Consider the following 17,619-nt stretch of genomic DNA (forward strand, 5'->3'; position numbering starts at 1 on the left):
TAAACTTGATAACATTTTAGATAATCTTTCTAATACTAATCTTAATATCATTATCACTGGTGACATAAATATTGACTTTATCACAATGAAACCTAATTCACATCTTGCAAGATTAATTACTAAATATCACTTAAAAAACTTAATACAATCACCAACACGCATTACAAACACTACTGCTACCTTAATTGATGTATTTATTACTAATAATGTAAACATTTTTACCTCAACAAATGTACTTTCCCCTCTCTGTAGTGATCACTGCCCCATCCTTGCTAACATTTGTTTTAAGACACTAAAAAATAAACCATTCAAGAAACCTATATATAAGTTCAATGAAGCTAATTGGGATGCTATTAATAATGAACTACTTAGTAATGATTGGGATTCCATAGTTAATAACACTACTAGCATTAATGAACTATATTCTACTATTATAAACAAAATAAACTCTGCTACTAACTCTCATATACCTCACAAAACAATTACTGTCCATCCTGATGATAAACCTTGGATGACTGGTGAAATTCGGCATAAATTAAGATATAAGAATAGATTACATAAAAGAGCTAAAAATAAAAATAGGGAACAAGATTGGGCAAAATTTAGAACTTGTCGCAATGACACTATACAAATTATTCGGCAATCCAAAGAAAATTACTTTAAGAAACTTCAAAATTGTCTTGCCGACAAAACAGTGCATCCAAGAAAATGGTGGCAGATAGCAAAATCTATAGGAAAAATGAATAACACTAGCACTAATTCTTATCCTCTAAAATCTAACAATAAAATATTAATCCATCCACAAGATAAAGCTGAGGCACTAAATAACTTCTTTACCACCATTGCCTCTGATATTACTGACACTAACCTACCTGATTTACCTCCCTTATGTCCATTTGAACTTTCTGACATTAACATTACTGAACAAGATATAACTGACCAATTTGACATTTTTAATAAAAACAAACCAGCTGGTCCTGATGGTATTTTACCTATGATTTTAAAGAACATTTCTGCTTCTTTAATAGAACTTTATCTATTGGAGTAATACCTGATGTACTAAAAACGGCTAATATTACTGCTCTCTATAAAGGTAAAGGAGATATCAGTGATCTCAATAATTATATATTGCTATTACATCTATTTTTATCAAAATGTTAAAAAAAATATTTTTAAATATACTTTTAATTATATTTCAAGTCACAATATGTTAAGTGTACATCAGTCAGGATTTCAACCCAAAGACTCCACTACTAATCAACTAGCTGATATCTATAACACTATAAGTGGCAATTTAGACCAAGGTAAAGATTTGCGTTTTGTTTTCTGTGACATAAGTAAAGCATTTGATCGAGTATGGCATTTGGGCCTATTATATAAACTAAAAACATATGGTATTAAAGGTAAATTATACAATTGGTTTAAAGCTTACTTATCTGACAGAAAACAAAGGGTTATCTTTGAAGCTTATAAATCTAGTACCAAACCTATGTCTGCAGGGGTTCCTCAAGGATCTGTCCTTGGTCCCTTCCTCTTTCTTCTTTTTATTAATGATATTACTAATAATGTAACTTCTCATATAAAACTCTTTGCAGATGATACCTCATTTCACCATTATGGTTAAGTGAAGTGCCCCTGCCCCACCCTAAATATCTCTACCCCAGACATAAATTTTGTGGTTTTCAGAAAGAATACATCAAGTTGAAGTAAATTTAAAGAAAATGAATGGAAAAAAGTGTGTCAGAATAGAAATCGATAGAAACCTTCATTTCACCATGGGGCGGTTCATTTCACCATTATGGTAATATGAACCACGGTTCATTTCACCATGGGGTGGTTCATTTCACCATTATGGTAATATGAACCACGGTTCATTTCACCATGCTTGACAATACCATGATACACCGGGAGATTATAGACTTGCTAAAGTCAATACGTACCGGTGTAGAATGATGATGTGAAGCCCATGGTAATATGAACTGTGGATTATTTCATATACAGGACAACAAATTGAAGTAAACTAAAAGAAAATTGCTGAAAAAAGTTGGTCAGAAAAAAAATTGGTCAGAAAAAACATTGATGGACACCTTCATTTCACCATGGGCAGTTCATATTATTACCATCATGATAATTTCATTCCAATTCATTTCACCAAGCTGGCTTTATTAAATCAATCTCTACAAAAGAAATTGAATAATTTGTTGTTGGTATAATAAAACGGTTACTTTATGGGTATTTCGGGAAATAGCACTTTTATTGTCCCCTTTTACATTAACTATTTCCCTCAGCAATGTCTCAGGGGACAATAAAAGTTCAATTTCCCTCACACCCATACAATAACTGTATAATGCCATACAGGAACTAGCCTTGTCTGTCAATACACCCATAATATATTTTTAGTATGGGTGTATTGACAGATCATGAGGCTTGTACTTGTGGGGTAATCCCACAGGCTTGCATATATATTATATCTATTTGTACTGCCTCCATTTATCCAGAGTGATTTTGGCATTATAAAGGGGTTTTGGCAGTAAATTGAGGGAATTATGTAAGGAATGCTTTAAAAAAAGAATAATGGACCTTAAGGACTTCCCACCCTTCGTAATACACATGTTGTTCTTGTTGTATTTTCCGTATTGTGTATCGGGCATTCCATTACCGTAGTGTAAGTTATAGTAACACTGGGTAAACAATAGAGTCTAGTACACGTGCGTGATGATGATATGTCAACACCTGATATCGAGACTAACTTGGAAATGTGTAATCACACGTACTTCATAAATAAAGCTTATGATACAAAGACATTAATTAACTCACGGGACGGGAAAACACTGACATACGATCAGACGACTTCAAGAAGGTCGTATATGAGGTGCATGGAATGCGGACAGATGTGTTTTGTTTACCGACCTCACCTGTACGTATCACGTGCTAACAGTAGTTCACAAACTCTTGGTCACTATGATATTTGTTGCCGAGCGAGTTACGCTCTGTCAGATAAATCGGTTCACAAATGCAACTACAATAACTCTGTGAAAAGAGTGGTTTGTAAAATATCAATATCCCTATAAAATGCAAGTGCATGTGCGTGCACGTAATAACAGCATACCATGCAATATCCTATGGTTACATATGTACCTGACATGTTAATATACCATGCGTAAGCGGGCTATGGAGTGATGTCCAAAGTGTACATAATTGAGAGTAATTTTGTCCCATAAAAGAACAGTAAATTGACAATTAAATGTAGTAATTTAATTTATTTCCGTAGTTTTTGGTATTGTAACGAAAATAAGTGTCATTGTATAAATTCTATCCCTCTGCAAAAAGTTTTTTCAAGGTAGACAACATTCATCAGGATCAAAATTATTGTAAAATGTAAAGTAAATTAATTACAAAGACTTTGTGTATATTTAGTTCAATTTTTCACTCTTTTTATATGAAACTATGTGTCCTGTTTGCTTTTAGCTTGTATTTAGTAACTTTTATCCATACAATTTCAATAAAAAATGCTTTTTGTAACATGTTGTAGATATTTTATGAAAAATAAAATATTTGTAGGGTTGATTAGCAATGTTTCTTTTCATGATTTATTGTTGTAATACTTTTGAACAATGCCACACGCTCAAAAAATATGAAAGTGTTGAATTTGACAAAAAATCATTTTTTTCAGTATCTTTTACAAAAAAATCCCCAGTTTTTTCGGAATGCTTAGATTTTCATAAAATCATCTCTGCATAGTGACATAACCATTATGTGAAACTTTTATTGAATTCTGCTGGCTAATTGCGAAAGGGTGGAGCCTCCTTAATTAAAATATGTTGGAGGTAATTAAAAGAGATAGCAGCAGATAAACTGAAGACAGACGTTGTGTTGAGGGATGTATAGATAAATATAATCAGTGTTTAATATTGCATTGATATCGATATTTGATAATCCATGTTTCAGAAAGCAACATGAAACAACTTCCACGGAAAAACATCCACTGGATGACAAATCAGCTGCCCCCTCTGTCCCTCCTTCGCCACCTCCGCCACCGCCACCTCCGCCACCCCTCCCAGGAATGAGGGCACCTGCTTCAGTTCCTGGTGGTCAGCCCATGACAAGTCACCAACACATGTTTGACCAGTTGGATGAGATGACCAGAATGATAAATGACACAGAATCGATGCTGCTGGAAGCTTCAAAGAAAGCTATGTCAAAGCTTCCTAAGGTGCACCCCTCGCTCCTGGGGGACATGACCATGTCTATACCGACACTGGCAAAGATTGTCAGGATCTTCACCAGTAGTACATTCACAGGTAAACTTAACAAGGATTGTCAGAATATTTTTTTTCTTCTTTTTTCCAAACAGAAAGCATCACAGAAGTAAAGAACATTTTCAGATTTTACCTATTATCTAATAATTCTTAAATATAGAAAAACTGCAGCCAAGCATTTCCATACTGTAAGTTAACCCTTTCACCCCTATGCGACTGTAGTAGACTCTCTTATGCATTGATCCTGACAAGTTCATTATGGTCTACAGTGGTGAAAGGGTTAAGGAACAATGAAAAAACTGAGGTCAGGATTTCCCATATTAGGTGTTATACCTGTCAACCTGAAAGGGGATGGGTGGCTTTGTGACAGGGGCACAGGCAACACCTGGATCTGCCAAGTATATTCACAAATCATGTGTTCACAATCATTTTATATTCACAGGATAATCAATAAATAAAAGTGTTGTTAAATGTTCATCGTTCAGTTTAAAAATGAATATGGTATCAAATATTAGAAGGCGGGTGTATCACAAGTACTTCCTGTCATTTCAATGGTTCTAATTAGTCAGTACAGTTTGCCAACTTGTACACCAATCATTGTTACAGACACCAAATTTGAGAGGAATATCTGGATGAGTGAGGCCTACCCTCGTGTGAAGGCATTCTGTCAAGAGCAGGGATACGAGTTTCAGGTGGTGGACATGAGATGGGGAGTCCGTGACGAGGCATCAGATGACCACAGTACCACTGACCTCTGTCTTAAGGAACTGGAAATGTGCCAGAAACTCTCCACAGGACCTAATTTTGTGGTAAGTAATAATACAGATAAACTTTAATTATTGAGAAAAAACCTAGTGGAAAGCATCTCTCGGACTGCTGTCTGGTCCCTCTGACTGCTGTCTGGTCCCTCGGACTGCTTCCTGGTCCCTCGGGCTGCTGTCCGAGTGTCTGGTCCCTTGGACTGCTGTCTGGTCTCTGGCTGCTGGCTAGTCCCTCGGACTGCTGTCTGGTCCCTCTGACTGCTGTCTGGTCCCGCTGTCTGCTGTCTGGTCCCTCGGACTGCAGTCTGGTCCCTCTGACTGCTGTCTGGTCTCTCTGACTGCTGTCTGGTCTCACGGACTGCTGTCTGGTACCTCGGACTGCTGTCTGGACCCTCGGACTGCTGTCGGGTCTCTCTGACTGCTGTCTGGTCCCTCGGACTGCTGTCTCGTCACTCGCACTGCTTTCTGGTCCCTCGGACTGCTGTCCAAGTGTCTGGTCCCTTGGACTGCTGTCTGGTCTCTCGCTGCCGGCTAGTCCCTCGGACTGCTGTCTGGTCCCTCTGACTGCTTTCTGGTCCCTCTGTCTGCTGTCTGGTCTCTCTGTCTGATGTCTGGTCTCTCTGACTGCTGTCTGGTCTCTCTGACGGCTGTCTGGTCCCTCTGACTGCTGTCTGGTCTCTCTGACGGCTGTCTGGTCCCTCTGACTGCTGTCTGGTCCCGCTGTCTGCTGTCTGGTCCCTCGGACTGCTGTCTTGTCTCTCTGACTGCTGTCTGGTCTCTCTGACTGCTGTCTGGTCTCACGGACTGCTGTCTGGTACCTCGGACTGCTTTCTGGTCCCTCGGACAGCAGTACGAGGGTCTGGTCCCTCGGACTGCTGTCTGGGCCCTCGGACTGCTTTTCTGGTCCCTCAGCCTGCTGTCTGAATGTCTGGTCCCTCGGACTGCTGTCTGGACCCTCGGACTGCTGTCGGGTCTCTCTGACTGCTGTCTGGTCCCTCGGACTGCTGTCTTGTCTCTCTGACTGCTGTCTGGTCTCTCTGACGGCTGTCTGGTCCCTCTGACTGCTGTCTGGTCTCTCTGACTGCTGTCTGGTCTCACGGACTGCTGTCTGGTACCTCGGACTGCTTTCTGGTCCCTCGGACTGCTGTCCAAGTGTCTGGTCCCTTGGACTGCTGTCTGGTCTCTCGCTGCCGGCTAGTCCCTCGGACTGCTGTCTGGTCCCTCGTACTGCTTTCTGGTCCCTCGGACTGCTGTCCGGGTGTCTGGTCCCTTGGACTGCTGTCTGGTCTCTGGCTGCTGTTTAGTCCCTCGGACTGCTGTCTGGGCCCTCGGACTGCTTTTCTGGTCCCTCAGCCTGCTGTCTGAATGTCTGGTCCCTCGGACTGCTGTCTGGCCTCTCTGTCTGCTGTCTGGTCCCTCAGACTGCTGTCTGGTCCCTCTGTCTGCTGTCTGATCCCTCGGACTGCTGTCTGGTCTCTCTGACTGCTGTCTGGTCCCCCCGACTGCTGTCTGGTCCCTCTGTCTGCTGTCTGATCCCTCGGACTGCTGTCTGGTCTCTCTGGCTGCTGTCTGGTCTCTCTGACGGCTGTCTGGTCCCTCTGACTGCTGTCTGGTCTCTCTGACGGCTGTCTGGTCCCTCTGACTGCTGTCTGGTCTCTGTGTCTGCTGTCTGGTCGATCTGACTGCTGTCTGGTCCCTCTGACTGATGTCTGCTCCCTCCGACTGCTGTCTGGTCTCTCTGTCTGCTGTCTGGGCCCTCGGACTGCTGTCTGGTCTCTCTGACTGCTGTCTGGTCTCACGGACTGCTGTCTGGTACCTCGGACTGCTGTCTGGACCCTCGGACTGATGTCTGGTCTCTCTGACTGCTGTCTGGTCCCTCGGACTGCTGTCTGGTCTCTCTGTCTGCTGTCTGGTCCCTCGGACTGCTGTCTGGTTTAATATTCTCTCATCAACAAAGTTATAATGGGATAATTTCTGATCCTCACTGAAATGATACAAGCATTATACATATAATGTACTACGGTAACATGAATTGTATCATCATGGCTCTGCTACGTGTTTGCCTAGATATGTTTGCCTTAATAGTGAAAGTTCATTTTGAAAGACAGCAATAAAGTTGAAGTTTGCATTTATTACTGGGTAATGCCCCCCTCCATAATGATAATCGTCTGCACTGTTTCCAGACCCTGCTGTCTCACAAATATGGATACCGCTCTCTTCCAAATGTTATTGAAGCAGAGGAGTTTAACCAAATATTTGCTGCTGTGAAATCTGATATAGCCAAAAACTTATTGAAAAAGTAAGTATTTTTATATAAAAACAATACTGAATGAACACAGTGCTGATATTATCAAGAATTTCTGAAATTGTCAAAATATTTTGAGTTATATTTTGAAGAGTAATATACTAATTTGAATTGGACCTGAGGCTGATGGCACTTTATACATGCATATAGACCTTTGACACTTTGTTCATCATCCCCTCACAATGTAGTGGTGAAGGTCTGTTTCAAGAGTAAAATGTAACAAGGAACTGTAAATTATGTTACCCTGAACCACACAGGAGGAAATTTGTATCTTTTGTGATGCCTTGTTTTCTATATCCCAAAAGTGTATTTGTGGGTGGAGGGTAGCAATGGGGGTAATGTACATTGTACATGACCCCTCCTTCCATACCTGTACAAACTATACTTTTGATTGCACTATTATACTGTACTGGAAATCCTTTTGAGTGTGGAATTGAATTATATTTTGATTGTATACATAATTTTTTAAGCAAAACATGCAAATTTGGTCAATTATATCAAACAATTTAGCAATGATTATATTCATGTAATTACACTGATAAATACACATTGTTTATGTAGTCAGCCTCATATAGTTTTCATCCAGTCTCTGTATTGCCATCTGCCATGTTTAAGAGATGATGTTTGACCTAGGTGGTACCTGAGAGACGGCAATGCTGTGCCCACAGTGTACTTACTCTCCTCTATCAGCAAGCATCTCCCTGACTCTGTCAGTCGAGACAAAGACGTGAGTAAGAAGGCCAAACAGATCTGGTGGGATGAGAGCAATGCCATGCAGGATGCCCTAAAATCTGCCGCAGAGCTTGTCCTCGGGGAGGAGGAGGCCAAAAAATATGTCATCTCGGGTAATAAAGAATATATTTCAAATAATATCATTGAATACACAACCCATATACGAGATGTTGTACATTCTAATTGAATTTTAGAGGATTCCTGACATTTAATTCATACTAACATTCTTAAGAAAAATTTGCAGATATGTTATATGGTACCAGTTGTCGACTTGTAACTTGACAGTTGTCTCCCCGCTCTCTTGTTTTAGTTACTGAGAAGGAGATACAGATGGGGCTGCTATCTGTGGATACGGCTGGCGTGGAGGGAGGCTGTGCATGGTTTAGGAGGAACATCAAAGACATAGATTCGGTGGAACCTAGTTATCAGTTGTCAAGATATATGGGTAAGGCAAACAACAGCCATAAGCTGAGGAGTTATATAATTAAGTTCAGTGAAAACTTCAAGTATTTGGGTAAGGCAGACAACTAACAGCTGACAAGATATAGGAGTGTTAGGATGAATTGTGACCAGATGCTAAGTTATATGTATAAGAAAAGTGATGAACTTCCAACTTGTAGACAATTTAAACAGCTGACAATAAATATTGGTAAGGTGAACAACCACTTATTAACAAGGTACATTGGTAAAGGTGAACAACCATTTGTTACCAAGGTACATTGGTGAAGTTGAACAACCACTGGTTACCAAGGTACATTGGTAAAGGTGAACAACCATTGGTTACCAAGGTACATTGGTAAAGGTGAACAACCATTGGTTACCAAGGTACATTGGTAAAGGTGAACAACCATTGGTTACCAAGGTACATTGGTAAAGGTGAACAACCATTGGTTACCAAGGTACATTGGTAAAGGTGAACAACCATTGGTTACCAAGGTACATTGGTAAAGGTGAACAACCATTGGTTACCAAGGTACATTGGTAAAGGTGAACAACCATTGGTTACCAAGGTACATTGGTAAAGGTGAACAACCATTGGTTACCAAGGTACATTGGTAAAGGTGAACAACCATTGGTTACCAAGGTACATTGGTAAAGGTGAACAACCATTGGTTACCAAGGTACATTGGTAAAGGTGAACAACCATTGGTTACCAAGGTACATTGGTAAAGGTGAACAACCACTGGTTACCAAGGTACATTGGTAAAAGTGAACAACCACTGGTTACCAAGGTACATTGGTATAGGTGAACAACCACTGGTTACCAAGGTACATTGGTATAGGTGAACAACCAAAAGTCACCAAGGTACATTGGTAAAGGTGAACAAACATTGGTTACCAAGGTACATTGGTAAAGGTGAACAACCGTTGGTTACCAAGGTACATTGGTAAAAGGTGAACAGCCACTGGTTACCAAGGTACATTGATAAAGGTGAACCACCACTGGTTACCAAGGTACATTGGTAAAGGTGAACAACCATTGATTACCAAGGTACATTGGTAAAGGTGAACAACCATTGGTTACCAAGGTACATTGATATAGGTGTACAACCACTGGTTACCAAGGTACATTGATATAGGTGAACCACCACTGGTTACCAAGGTATGTTGGTAAAGGTGAACAATCACTGGTCACCAAGGTTCATTGGTAAAGGTGAACAACCACTAGTTACCAAGGTACATTAATGATAAAGGTGAACAACCATTGGTTACCAAGGTACATTGGTAAAGGTGAACAACCATTGGTTACCAAGGTACATTGATATAGGTGAACCACCACTGGTTACCAAGGTATGTTGGTAAAGGTGAACAATCACTGGTCACCAAGGTTCATTGGTAAAGGTGAACAACCACTAGTTACCAAGGTACATTAATGATAAAGGTGAACAACCATTGGTTACCAAGGTACATTGGTAAAGGTGAACAACCATTGGTTACCAAGGTACATTGATATAGGTGAACCACCACTGGTTACCAAGGTATGTTGGTAAAGGTGAACAATCGCTGGTCACCAATGTTCATTGGTAAAGGTGAACAACCACTGGTTAACAAGGTTCATTGGTGAAGGTGAACAACCATTGGTTACCAAGGTACATTGATATAGGTGTACAACCACTGGTTACCAAGGTACATTGATAAAGGTGAACCACCACTGGTTACCAAGGTACATTGGTAAAGGTGAACAACCATTGGTTACCAAGGTACATTGATAAATGTAAACAACCACTGGTTACAAAGGTACATTGATAATGGTGAACCACCACTAGTTACCAGGGTATATTGGTAAAGGTGAACAACCATTGGTTACCAAGGTTTGTTGGTAAAGGTGAACAACCAGTGGTTACCAAGGTACATTGGTGAAGGTGAACAACCATTGGTTACCAAGATACATTGGTGAAGGTGAACAACCATTGGTTACCAATGTATATTGGCAAAGATGAACAACCATTGGTTACCAAGGTACATTGATAAAAGTGAACCACCACTGGTTACCAAGGTACATTGGTAAAGGTGAACAACCATTGGTTACCAAGGTTTGTTGGTAAAGGTGAACCACCACTGGTTACCAAGGTACATTGGTAAAGGTGAACAACCATTGGTTACCTAGGTTTGTTGGTAAAGGTGAACAACCACTGGTTACCAAGGTACATTGGTGAAGGTGAACAACCATTGGTTACCAAGGTACATTGGTGAAGGTGAACAACCATTGGTTACCAAGGTATATTGGCAAAGATGAACAACCATTGGTTACCAAGGTACATTGGTAAAGGTGAACAACCACTGGTTACCAAGGTACATTTGTAAAGGTAAACAAACATTGGTTACCAAGGTACATTGGTAAAGGTGAACAACCACTGGTTACCAAGTAACATTGGTAAAGGTGAACAACCATTGGTTACCAAGGTACATTAATGGTAAAGGTGAACAACTACCATAGGTATATGAATAGGTACATAACTACCAGCTGCAAAGTTATTTACCTTAAGTAAAGGGAACACATTCCAGTGTTCTAGATATTTTGGTAAACAACTACAAGTTCAGGGTTGCCAAACTGTAAGGAGCCCAGTGTGGGAGATCTCCCTCCACTGGGTTTTCCAATGTATGAGACCTTCGAGAGCGTCACGGCTAATGTCGTTTCAGGTGTTAAGATACCATTTACCTATGAATCAAACAAATCCTGGCTTTCTCTGACTACTATAACATCTGGATTGAGAAAATTATCCAAGATATATGGATAAGGTGAATAAATGTCCCTGAGATATATACAAGTAAGGAGAACATTTACTTTACTGACAAGATGCGTGTATTTATATTGGTACAAATTGGTGAAACCCAGCTACATGTACCTCCTGTCAGTTAAACATACAAATATGTATGGAGAAGTATCTGTGTATAGAGAAACAGTAGGAAATTAATGTAATGATTTGTGCGAAGATTTATAGATACAACAGTATATATATATATTTATGTTTGATATTTACATGTACATAAATATGTATTTAGAATGTTTGGGAAATGAGGAGACAGTGAAGCTGGCACAGGGCCTACTGACAGACCTGAAGGACAGGAAGATGCAGCACCACTTACCAAGTGACAACCTCCTCGCCTATTCAGTACCCTGGACAGACAAAGGTCAGTCATAGAGTGCTCAGAAAATGTAAGGTCATCTATATATAGCTAAGACTGAATCATCCTGTTACTTATGTATATTTAAAAACCTGATTAATTATGATCTTAAAAACGATTCTTTCAACCATACTTCAAAGTGGTCATTATCTTTATAAGTTTATTAGTTTTCTAATTACAAGGTGCAATTTATAAATCAAATATAAAAGAAACAGATTTATATAGGTTTCTAACTTTTTCCTTGGGCCATTTTCACTTGATTTTGATTAAAATTGTATGGAATGAAATGCAACAAATATGCTAAAGTGATGTTGAGATGCATACCCATCCCAGACCCAACATTGTATACTGGCCTTCAGCCTACCACACTATAGGAATAGCTACTTTCTCTGAGGTCACTATAAGGCTATAAGTCACTATAAGGCTGAGGTCACTATAAGGCTATAAGTCACTATAAGGCTGAGGTCACTATAAGGCTAAGGTCAATGTTTGAATACACATTCATCTTCAACACTTTAGCTATTCTTCAGCCTACAGTAAGTAATTTTGTTATAATATAGCCTAGTAGGTGTTTGTGGATTTTCATAGAAATTTTGGTGAATGTTTAATAGTTAAGGTCACTGAGATATGAGACAAATGAAATTCAAATTCTTTAGGTCAAGTGGTCGATGTACAGAAGTTAAATAATGATCAAGGGGAGATAATGTGTCTATTTCACAGTAAACTGTTATAAATATTGAATTGAAAAACCACTATGTGATGGTCACAATTAACATTTACATATTGTGTAAAAGATTTGGTTTCATACCAGACATTTTTGTTTTGTTTTTTTGTTCAAAAATTTAGGTATAAATCCTGAGCTGTTGGAACACCAAAAGTACCTGAAACAAATGTCTGAGGACTTTGTTCAGAAAATGATGGACATGATTACAAAGGGGATAAAGGAGCGATCAGTAACAGACAGTAGTGATCCCGTGGAGGCTGAGTGTCTACAGCACGTACGCTTCTGTCAGCAGAAATGTAAAAATTTCCACGGAAGGGAAGTCACTCTTGAGGTACTGTAATTTGGGAAACTTCACTCTGTCAAACTTTTGTCTTTCCCTGATAAAATCCATATTCACTCAAAGCTAATTTTTCCATTCACTCTTATTATTTATAACTATTTTTGATGATAAATTTGCCTTGATTGCAGAGGGCAAAAAAGGTGTATTAGCTAAACTGCTGCAAAAATTCCCATTATATGGTATTTCAGGCTATACATTATTTATATACCATTTAACTGATCAAAAACATCATCCCTGGCTTTCTGTATTTTGTAGTAAAAATTACACACTGTTCTTTCTACTGCTGCATTTTTTTATCATAATTGCCAACTTTTTGAAATTTCCAAGGGGGAGATTGCGCATACTCAGAATTAAAATGTACGTATGTACACCCTAGGGAAAATCAATGATTTTAAATTGCATCTTTTGAGCTGTTATTTCAAAAGAAATCATTAGATCTTTTTTTTGCTCCTGTAAATAAATTTAAAATATTTCATCAAAAATCATTTTCAAAACAGGCACATGATACCTAGGTTTTATATCAGCTTGAAGTAATCAGTTCAAGTAACTGTAAAACTTCAGATTGATAGGAATTCGCTGAATAAAACATGAACTAGAATTTAAATAAAAAGCAATATTTTGATAAAAAATAGATGTAGTAAACCTTATGTAATAGTAAATGAGGCTGTGGCTGGAGCACCTTATACAAACTAATAATTTCACAGAACTGTCAAAGAGAACAAGTCAGTGAGATAGTATTTTAATTCCCAAACTGAGTTTAGAAACTAAAAGATACTATACCAGTCTTCTGTGATCAAGATAATAGATCCTATGTATCCGGAAACCTCATTCCAGGAGATCAAAGCGTATCTGACCAATGATAGCAAGAGCCCATTGGTAGTACATGGCCAGTCAGGATGTGGCAAGACATCTATCCTCGCCAAGGTGGCAGCCCTTGTGCCAAGCTCCTACGAACAAACCCCATGCAAACCTGCGGTGATTACCAGGTATTTTATAGTAACTTTATTACTGTTCCAATGACAAATAGTAAAAATCCATGGAGATTATCAAAATGGTTATTGTTATTTCACCTTGGTAAGAATCTTAAAGATTCCTATAGCTGCCTCCTACTGTCTTGGCTGGGGAGAATTTCTCTTTATCTCATTCGGTAGCGTGTAAGACTAGTAAACCAGAGGTCCTAGGTTCGACTCCTAGGTTCGACTCCTAGTCGAGACATTGAACAAAAATTGACCTCTGTTACAATTAAAATGAATCACAACATAAGGAGAAAGATTATGTCTTGTGTAATTTTTTATCACAGATTTATTGGGACAACTCCTGATAGTTCCAACATTATCAGCCTGTTAACAAGCATTATCCGACAAATCTATGCCCTCCTCAACACCCAGACAGACATCCCTGAGGTAAGTCAACACCCAGACATACTTCCCTGAGGTAAGTCAACACCCAGACATACTTCCCTGAGGTAAGTCAACACCCAGACATACTTCCCTGAGGTAAGTCAACACCCAGCCAGACAGCCCTGAGGTAAGTCAACACCCAGCCAGACATCCCTGAGGTAAGTCAGACAGTTCAGTGTCGATCATTTGTTCTGTGTATTTTCAGCGGGCTAAAATACTTGTTAGATTAAATATGTGTTGTACTTACTTACTTATCCTCTTCATCCCCAGTGGGACATAAGGCCACAACAAACTGCCTCCACTTCTCTCTGTCCTTAGCCATGTACTGGGCTTGGCCCGAGGGGTAACCCATTGCCTCCACTTCTCTCTGTCCTTGGCCATGTACTGGGCTTGGCCCTAGGTGTAACCCATTGCCTCCACATCTCTCTGTCCTTAGCCATGTACTGGGCTTGGCCCTAGGTGTAACCCATTGCCTCCACATCTCTCTGTCCTTAGCCATGTACTGGGCTTGGCCCCAGGTGTAACCCATTGCCTCCACTTCACTCTGCCCTTAGCCATGTACTGGACTTGGCCCCAGGTGTAACCCATTGCCTCCACTTCACTCTGCCCTTAGCCATGTACTGGACTTGGCCCCAGGTGTAACCCATTGCCTCCACTTCTCTCTGGCCTTAGCCATGTACTGGACTTGGCCCTAGGTGTAACCCATTGCCTCCACTTCTCTCTGTCCTTGGCCATGTACTGGGCTTGGCCCTAGGTGTAACCCATTGCCTCCACATCTCTCTGTCCTTAGCCATGTACTGGGCTTGGCCCGAGGTGTAACCCATTGCCTCCACTTCTCTCTGTCCTTGGCCATGTACTGGGCTTGGCCCTAGGTGTAACCCATTGCCTCCACATCTCTCTGTCCTTAGCCATGTACTGGACTTGGCCCTAGGGGTGACCCATTGCCTCCACTTCACTCTGCCCTTAGCCATGTACTGGGCTTGGCCCGAGGGGTAACCCATTGCCTCCACTTCTCTCTGGCCTTAGCCATGTACTGGACTTGGCCCCAGGTGTAACCCATTGCTTCCAATTCTGCTGTTACAGTTCTTCGCAAGGTGATTCTTGGTCTCCCTGGTTTCCTTTTCCCAAAAATATGTGTTGTAATGACCTATAAACCACGATCTTCACGATTAATATATGTGACAATCAATAGCTATCCCGTGCTTCCAAAATAACATTTCATTCAATTTATTGACAAAACGGCAAACTGAATTTGGAAGCAAATTAAGTGTATAAAAACCCTTTTCATAATTCTGCAATAAATGTGATAAAAAAGAATTAGGGTTGAAATATGTAAATTTGAAATAAATGAGAAATTTGAAGGACTTAGGGCGATAAGGGTAATTTCTGGCCTCATTGAGGATTTAGAATTAGTTTTTATATTCATAATCTTTAATAAATGAAGAACTCAAATATGAAATTTCAAATTCATTCGACAACTGGTTTAAGAGATATGGCATTACAAAGAGAGACATATACCAGCATTTTCATAATAAATGCATGAATATCGTCTTTTATGCGCTATTCGGTTGAAAACTGGCCATTTTGCAGAATATCAACTTAACGATCTTCAATTTTTGAAGGCCTCTGTATGCAACAATCAAATAAATATTTGACATGCTTAAACATTGTCATATCGGTGTTCACTTCTGGAAAGGATTTTTTGTTTGTCATATGTGGAGGCTTTCATTTCTGCATGGTAACTGTCCAAAAACACCATATTTTGACTATTTCTGCATAGCAACTGAGTTTTGTTGCATTGAAAAAATCTGCACCAAGAAAGATAGTCCAAATTAGCCAATATGATGTTTATAATAATAACAGAAATTGGTAAATAAATTAAAGTTGAAATCTTTGCTTTTTATGAGGCCATAAATGTCCACAACGCTCCAAGTTCTTTGTTCTTCTGGGTCCCTGTACCGCTGCTAAAAATCGTTAAAGTGCATTTAGAAACCATTTTACTGGCATGACACATACCTAGTTTTAAATATTGTTTCTGGAGAGGAATACATTCCTTTGGAAACTATTATGAAAAAAGAAATAAAAGCAAAATAAACAAAAATAACCTACAACAGGAGTGTTCTCAGTATGAAAATACAACAGGGCTGGGCTTGAATTCAAACCTTAGGACTATGACCACAATTTGTTTGATATAAGCAACTATAGTCGATCGAGTTACTTGACCAGAGGTATAGTCTCCTAACGACATCAAAAATTATATCCAAACAAGTTAGTAGGAGGTGACTGTTGGTGTAAAAAATATCCGACTGCTCTGTAGACTGGGTTTCGCCTGCAGCAGGAAAAGGATTATTTAAGGAAAAAACTTCGGGTTAACTTCTCCTCATTGTTAGTGTATGTTATCATGAGTGCAATGGTCAAGGGGAGGTAATCTAGCATCTTCATTAGTATACCAGGTAAATTCATCTAGCATCATCATTAGTATACCAGGTAAATTCATCTAGCTACCAGGTAAATCAAGTACAGAAATAGATTGGTTTGTCGAAACTTTCAAAAAGATGTGTAGATATACATATCTGTGTTCAATACTGCTTATCTACAACCTCATAGGAAAAGTCAGCTACTGTTTCAATGGATCTACTAGATATACGTATACCAATTTTTCAAGTGTCCAAAATGATCATACTTCATCAATACACATTGTACATGTAGTCAGGATTTTTATAGCATTTTAATTTGAAAATTGCTCTTGACACACATGATGATATAATATTTAAAGGACATCAAACTGTTGGTCAAGGCTTTTAAATCTGCATTACACCTGGTTAAACCTACCCGACCGTTGGTGATTATTCTGGACTCCCTTGACCAGCTCGATCCGGCCAACAACAGCCGCAGTCTGAATTGGCTTCCGGCTAGCCTGCCTGACACTGTGAAAGTCATTGTATCTACTTTGGAGGATGATGTGTATGAATGTTTTCCTTCCCTTAAGGTAATGTTACATGTAGTTATCAACTTATCTATTAGAAACCATTCATCAATTTTTAAGACAGAACTAAAGGTTATCTTTCAGTTTAAACTATTATAAAAGGATCTTTACGTTATTGCAAAAACTAGAAATCTTTTTGTTGTTTTCTCATCTGAAATAAAAAAAATTAAGACATAACTGATAAAACCTGTCTTAATCACCCTGCATCATTTAGAAACAACTGTGTATAACATCTATAAACTTGTGGCACCATACCCTGTACCATCTAGGAGACAAATTCAATCAACTAATTATACTGTAAGTGCCAAAACCAGCATCTTGTGCACAACATATATTTGTATACCCACCCTCGGCCTTGATACAATACTAGGCCAAATTTTGTGATTTTCTATAATCTGATAAAAATTCCTGACTGTTATAACGCATTTTTTTTTTTACTGTCATGGTTAATTATTGTTTATGTGTATATATCATTGTGAAACCAT

The 17,619-nt window shown here is 39.3% G+C and overlaps 1 protein-coding gene across 1 annotated transcript in view; it reads left to right on the plus strand.

Moving 5' to 3' along the window:
* Positions 1-17,619, plus strand: part of LOC110452623 (NACHT domain- and WD repeat-containing protein 1-like) — a gene marked incomplete at its 3' end in the record, with an annotated part of 42,399 nt that overhangs the window by 2,118 nt on the left and 22,662 nt on the right. Inside the window, exons 2-11 of the mRNA XM_021501294.1 lie at positions 3,949-4,301; positions 4,866-5,068; positions 7,204-7,319; positions 7,959-8,170; positions 8,368-8,502; positions 11,562-11,690; positions 12,531-12,739; positions 13,583-13,734; positions 14,049-14,151; positions 16,925-17,137. Coding sequence (XP_021356969.1) covers positions 3,949-4,301; positions 4,866-5,068; positions 7,204-7,319; positions 7,959-8,170; positions 8,368-8,502; positions 11,562-11,690; positions 12,531-12,739; positions 13,583-13,734; positions 14,049-14,151; positions 16,925-17,137 — 1,825 coding nt within the window. The remainder of the gene's footprint in view (positions 1-3,948; positions 4,302-4,865; positions 5,069-7,203; positions 7,320-7,958; positions 8,171-8,367; positions 8,503-11,561; positions 11,691-12,530; positions 12,740-13,582; positions 13,735-14,048; positions 14,152-16,924; positions 17,138-17,619) is intronic.

This window comes from Mizuhopecten yessoensis, unplaced genomic scaffold, assembly GCF_002113885.1.
Source record: "Mizuhopecten yessoensis strain PY_sf001 unplaced genomic scaffold, ASM211388v2 scaffold83, whole genome shotgun sequence".
NCBI lineage: Eukaryota > Metazoa > Mollusca > Bivalvia > Pectinida > Pectinidae > Mizuhopecten > Mizuhopecten yessoensis.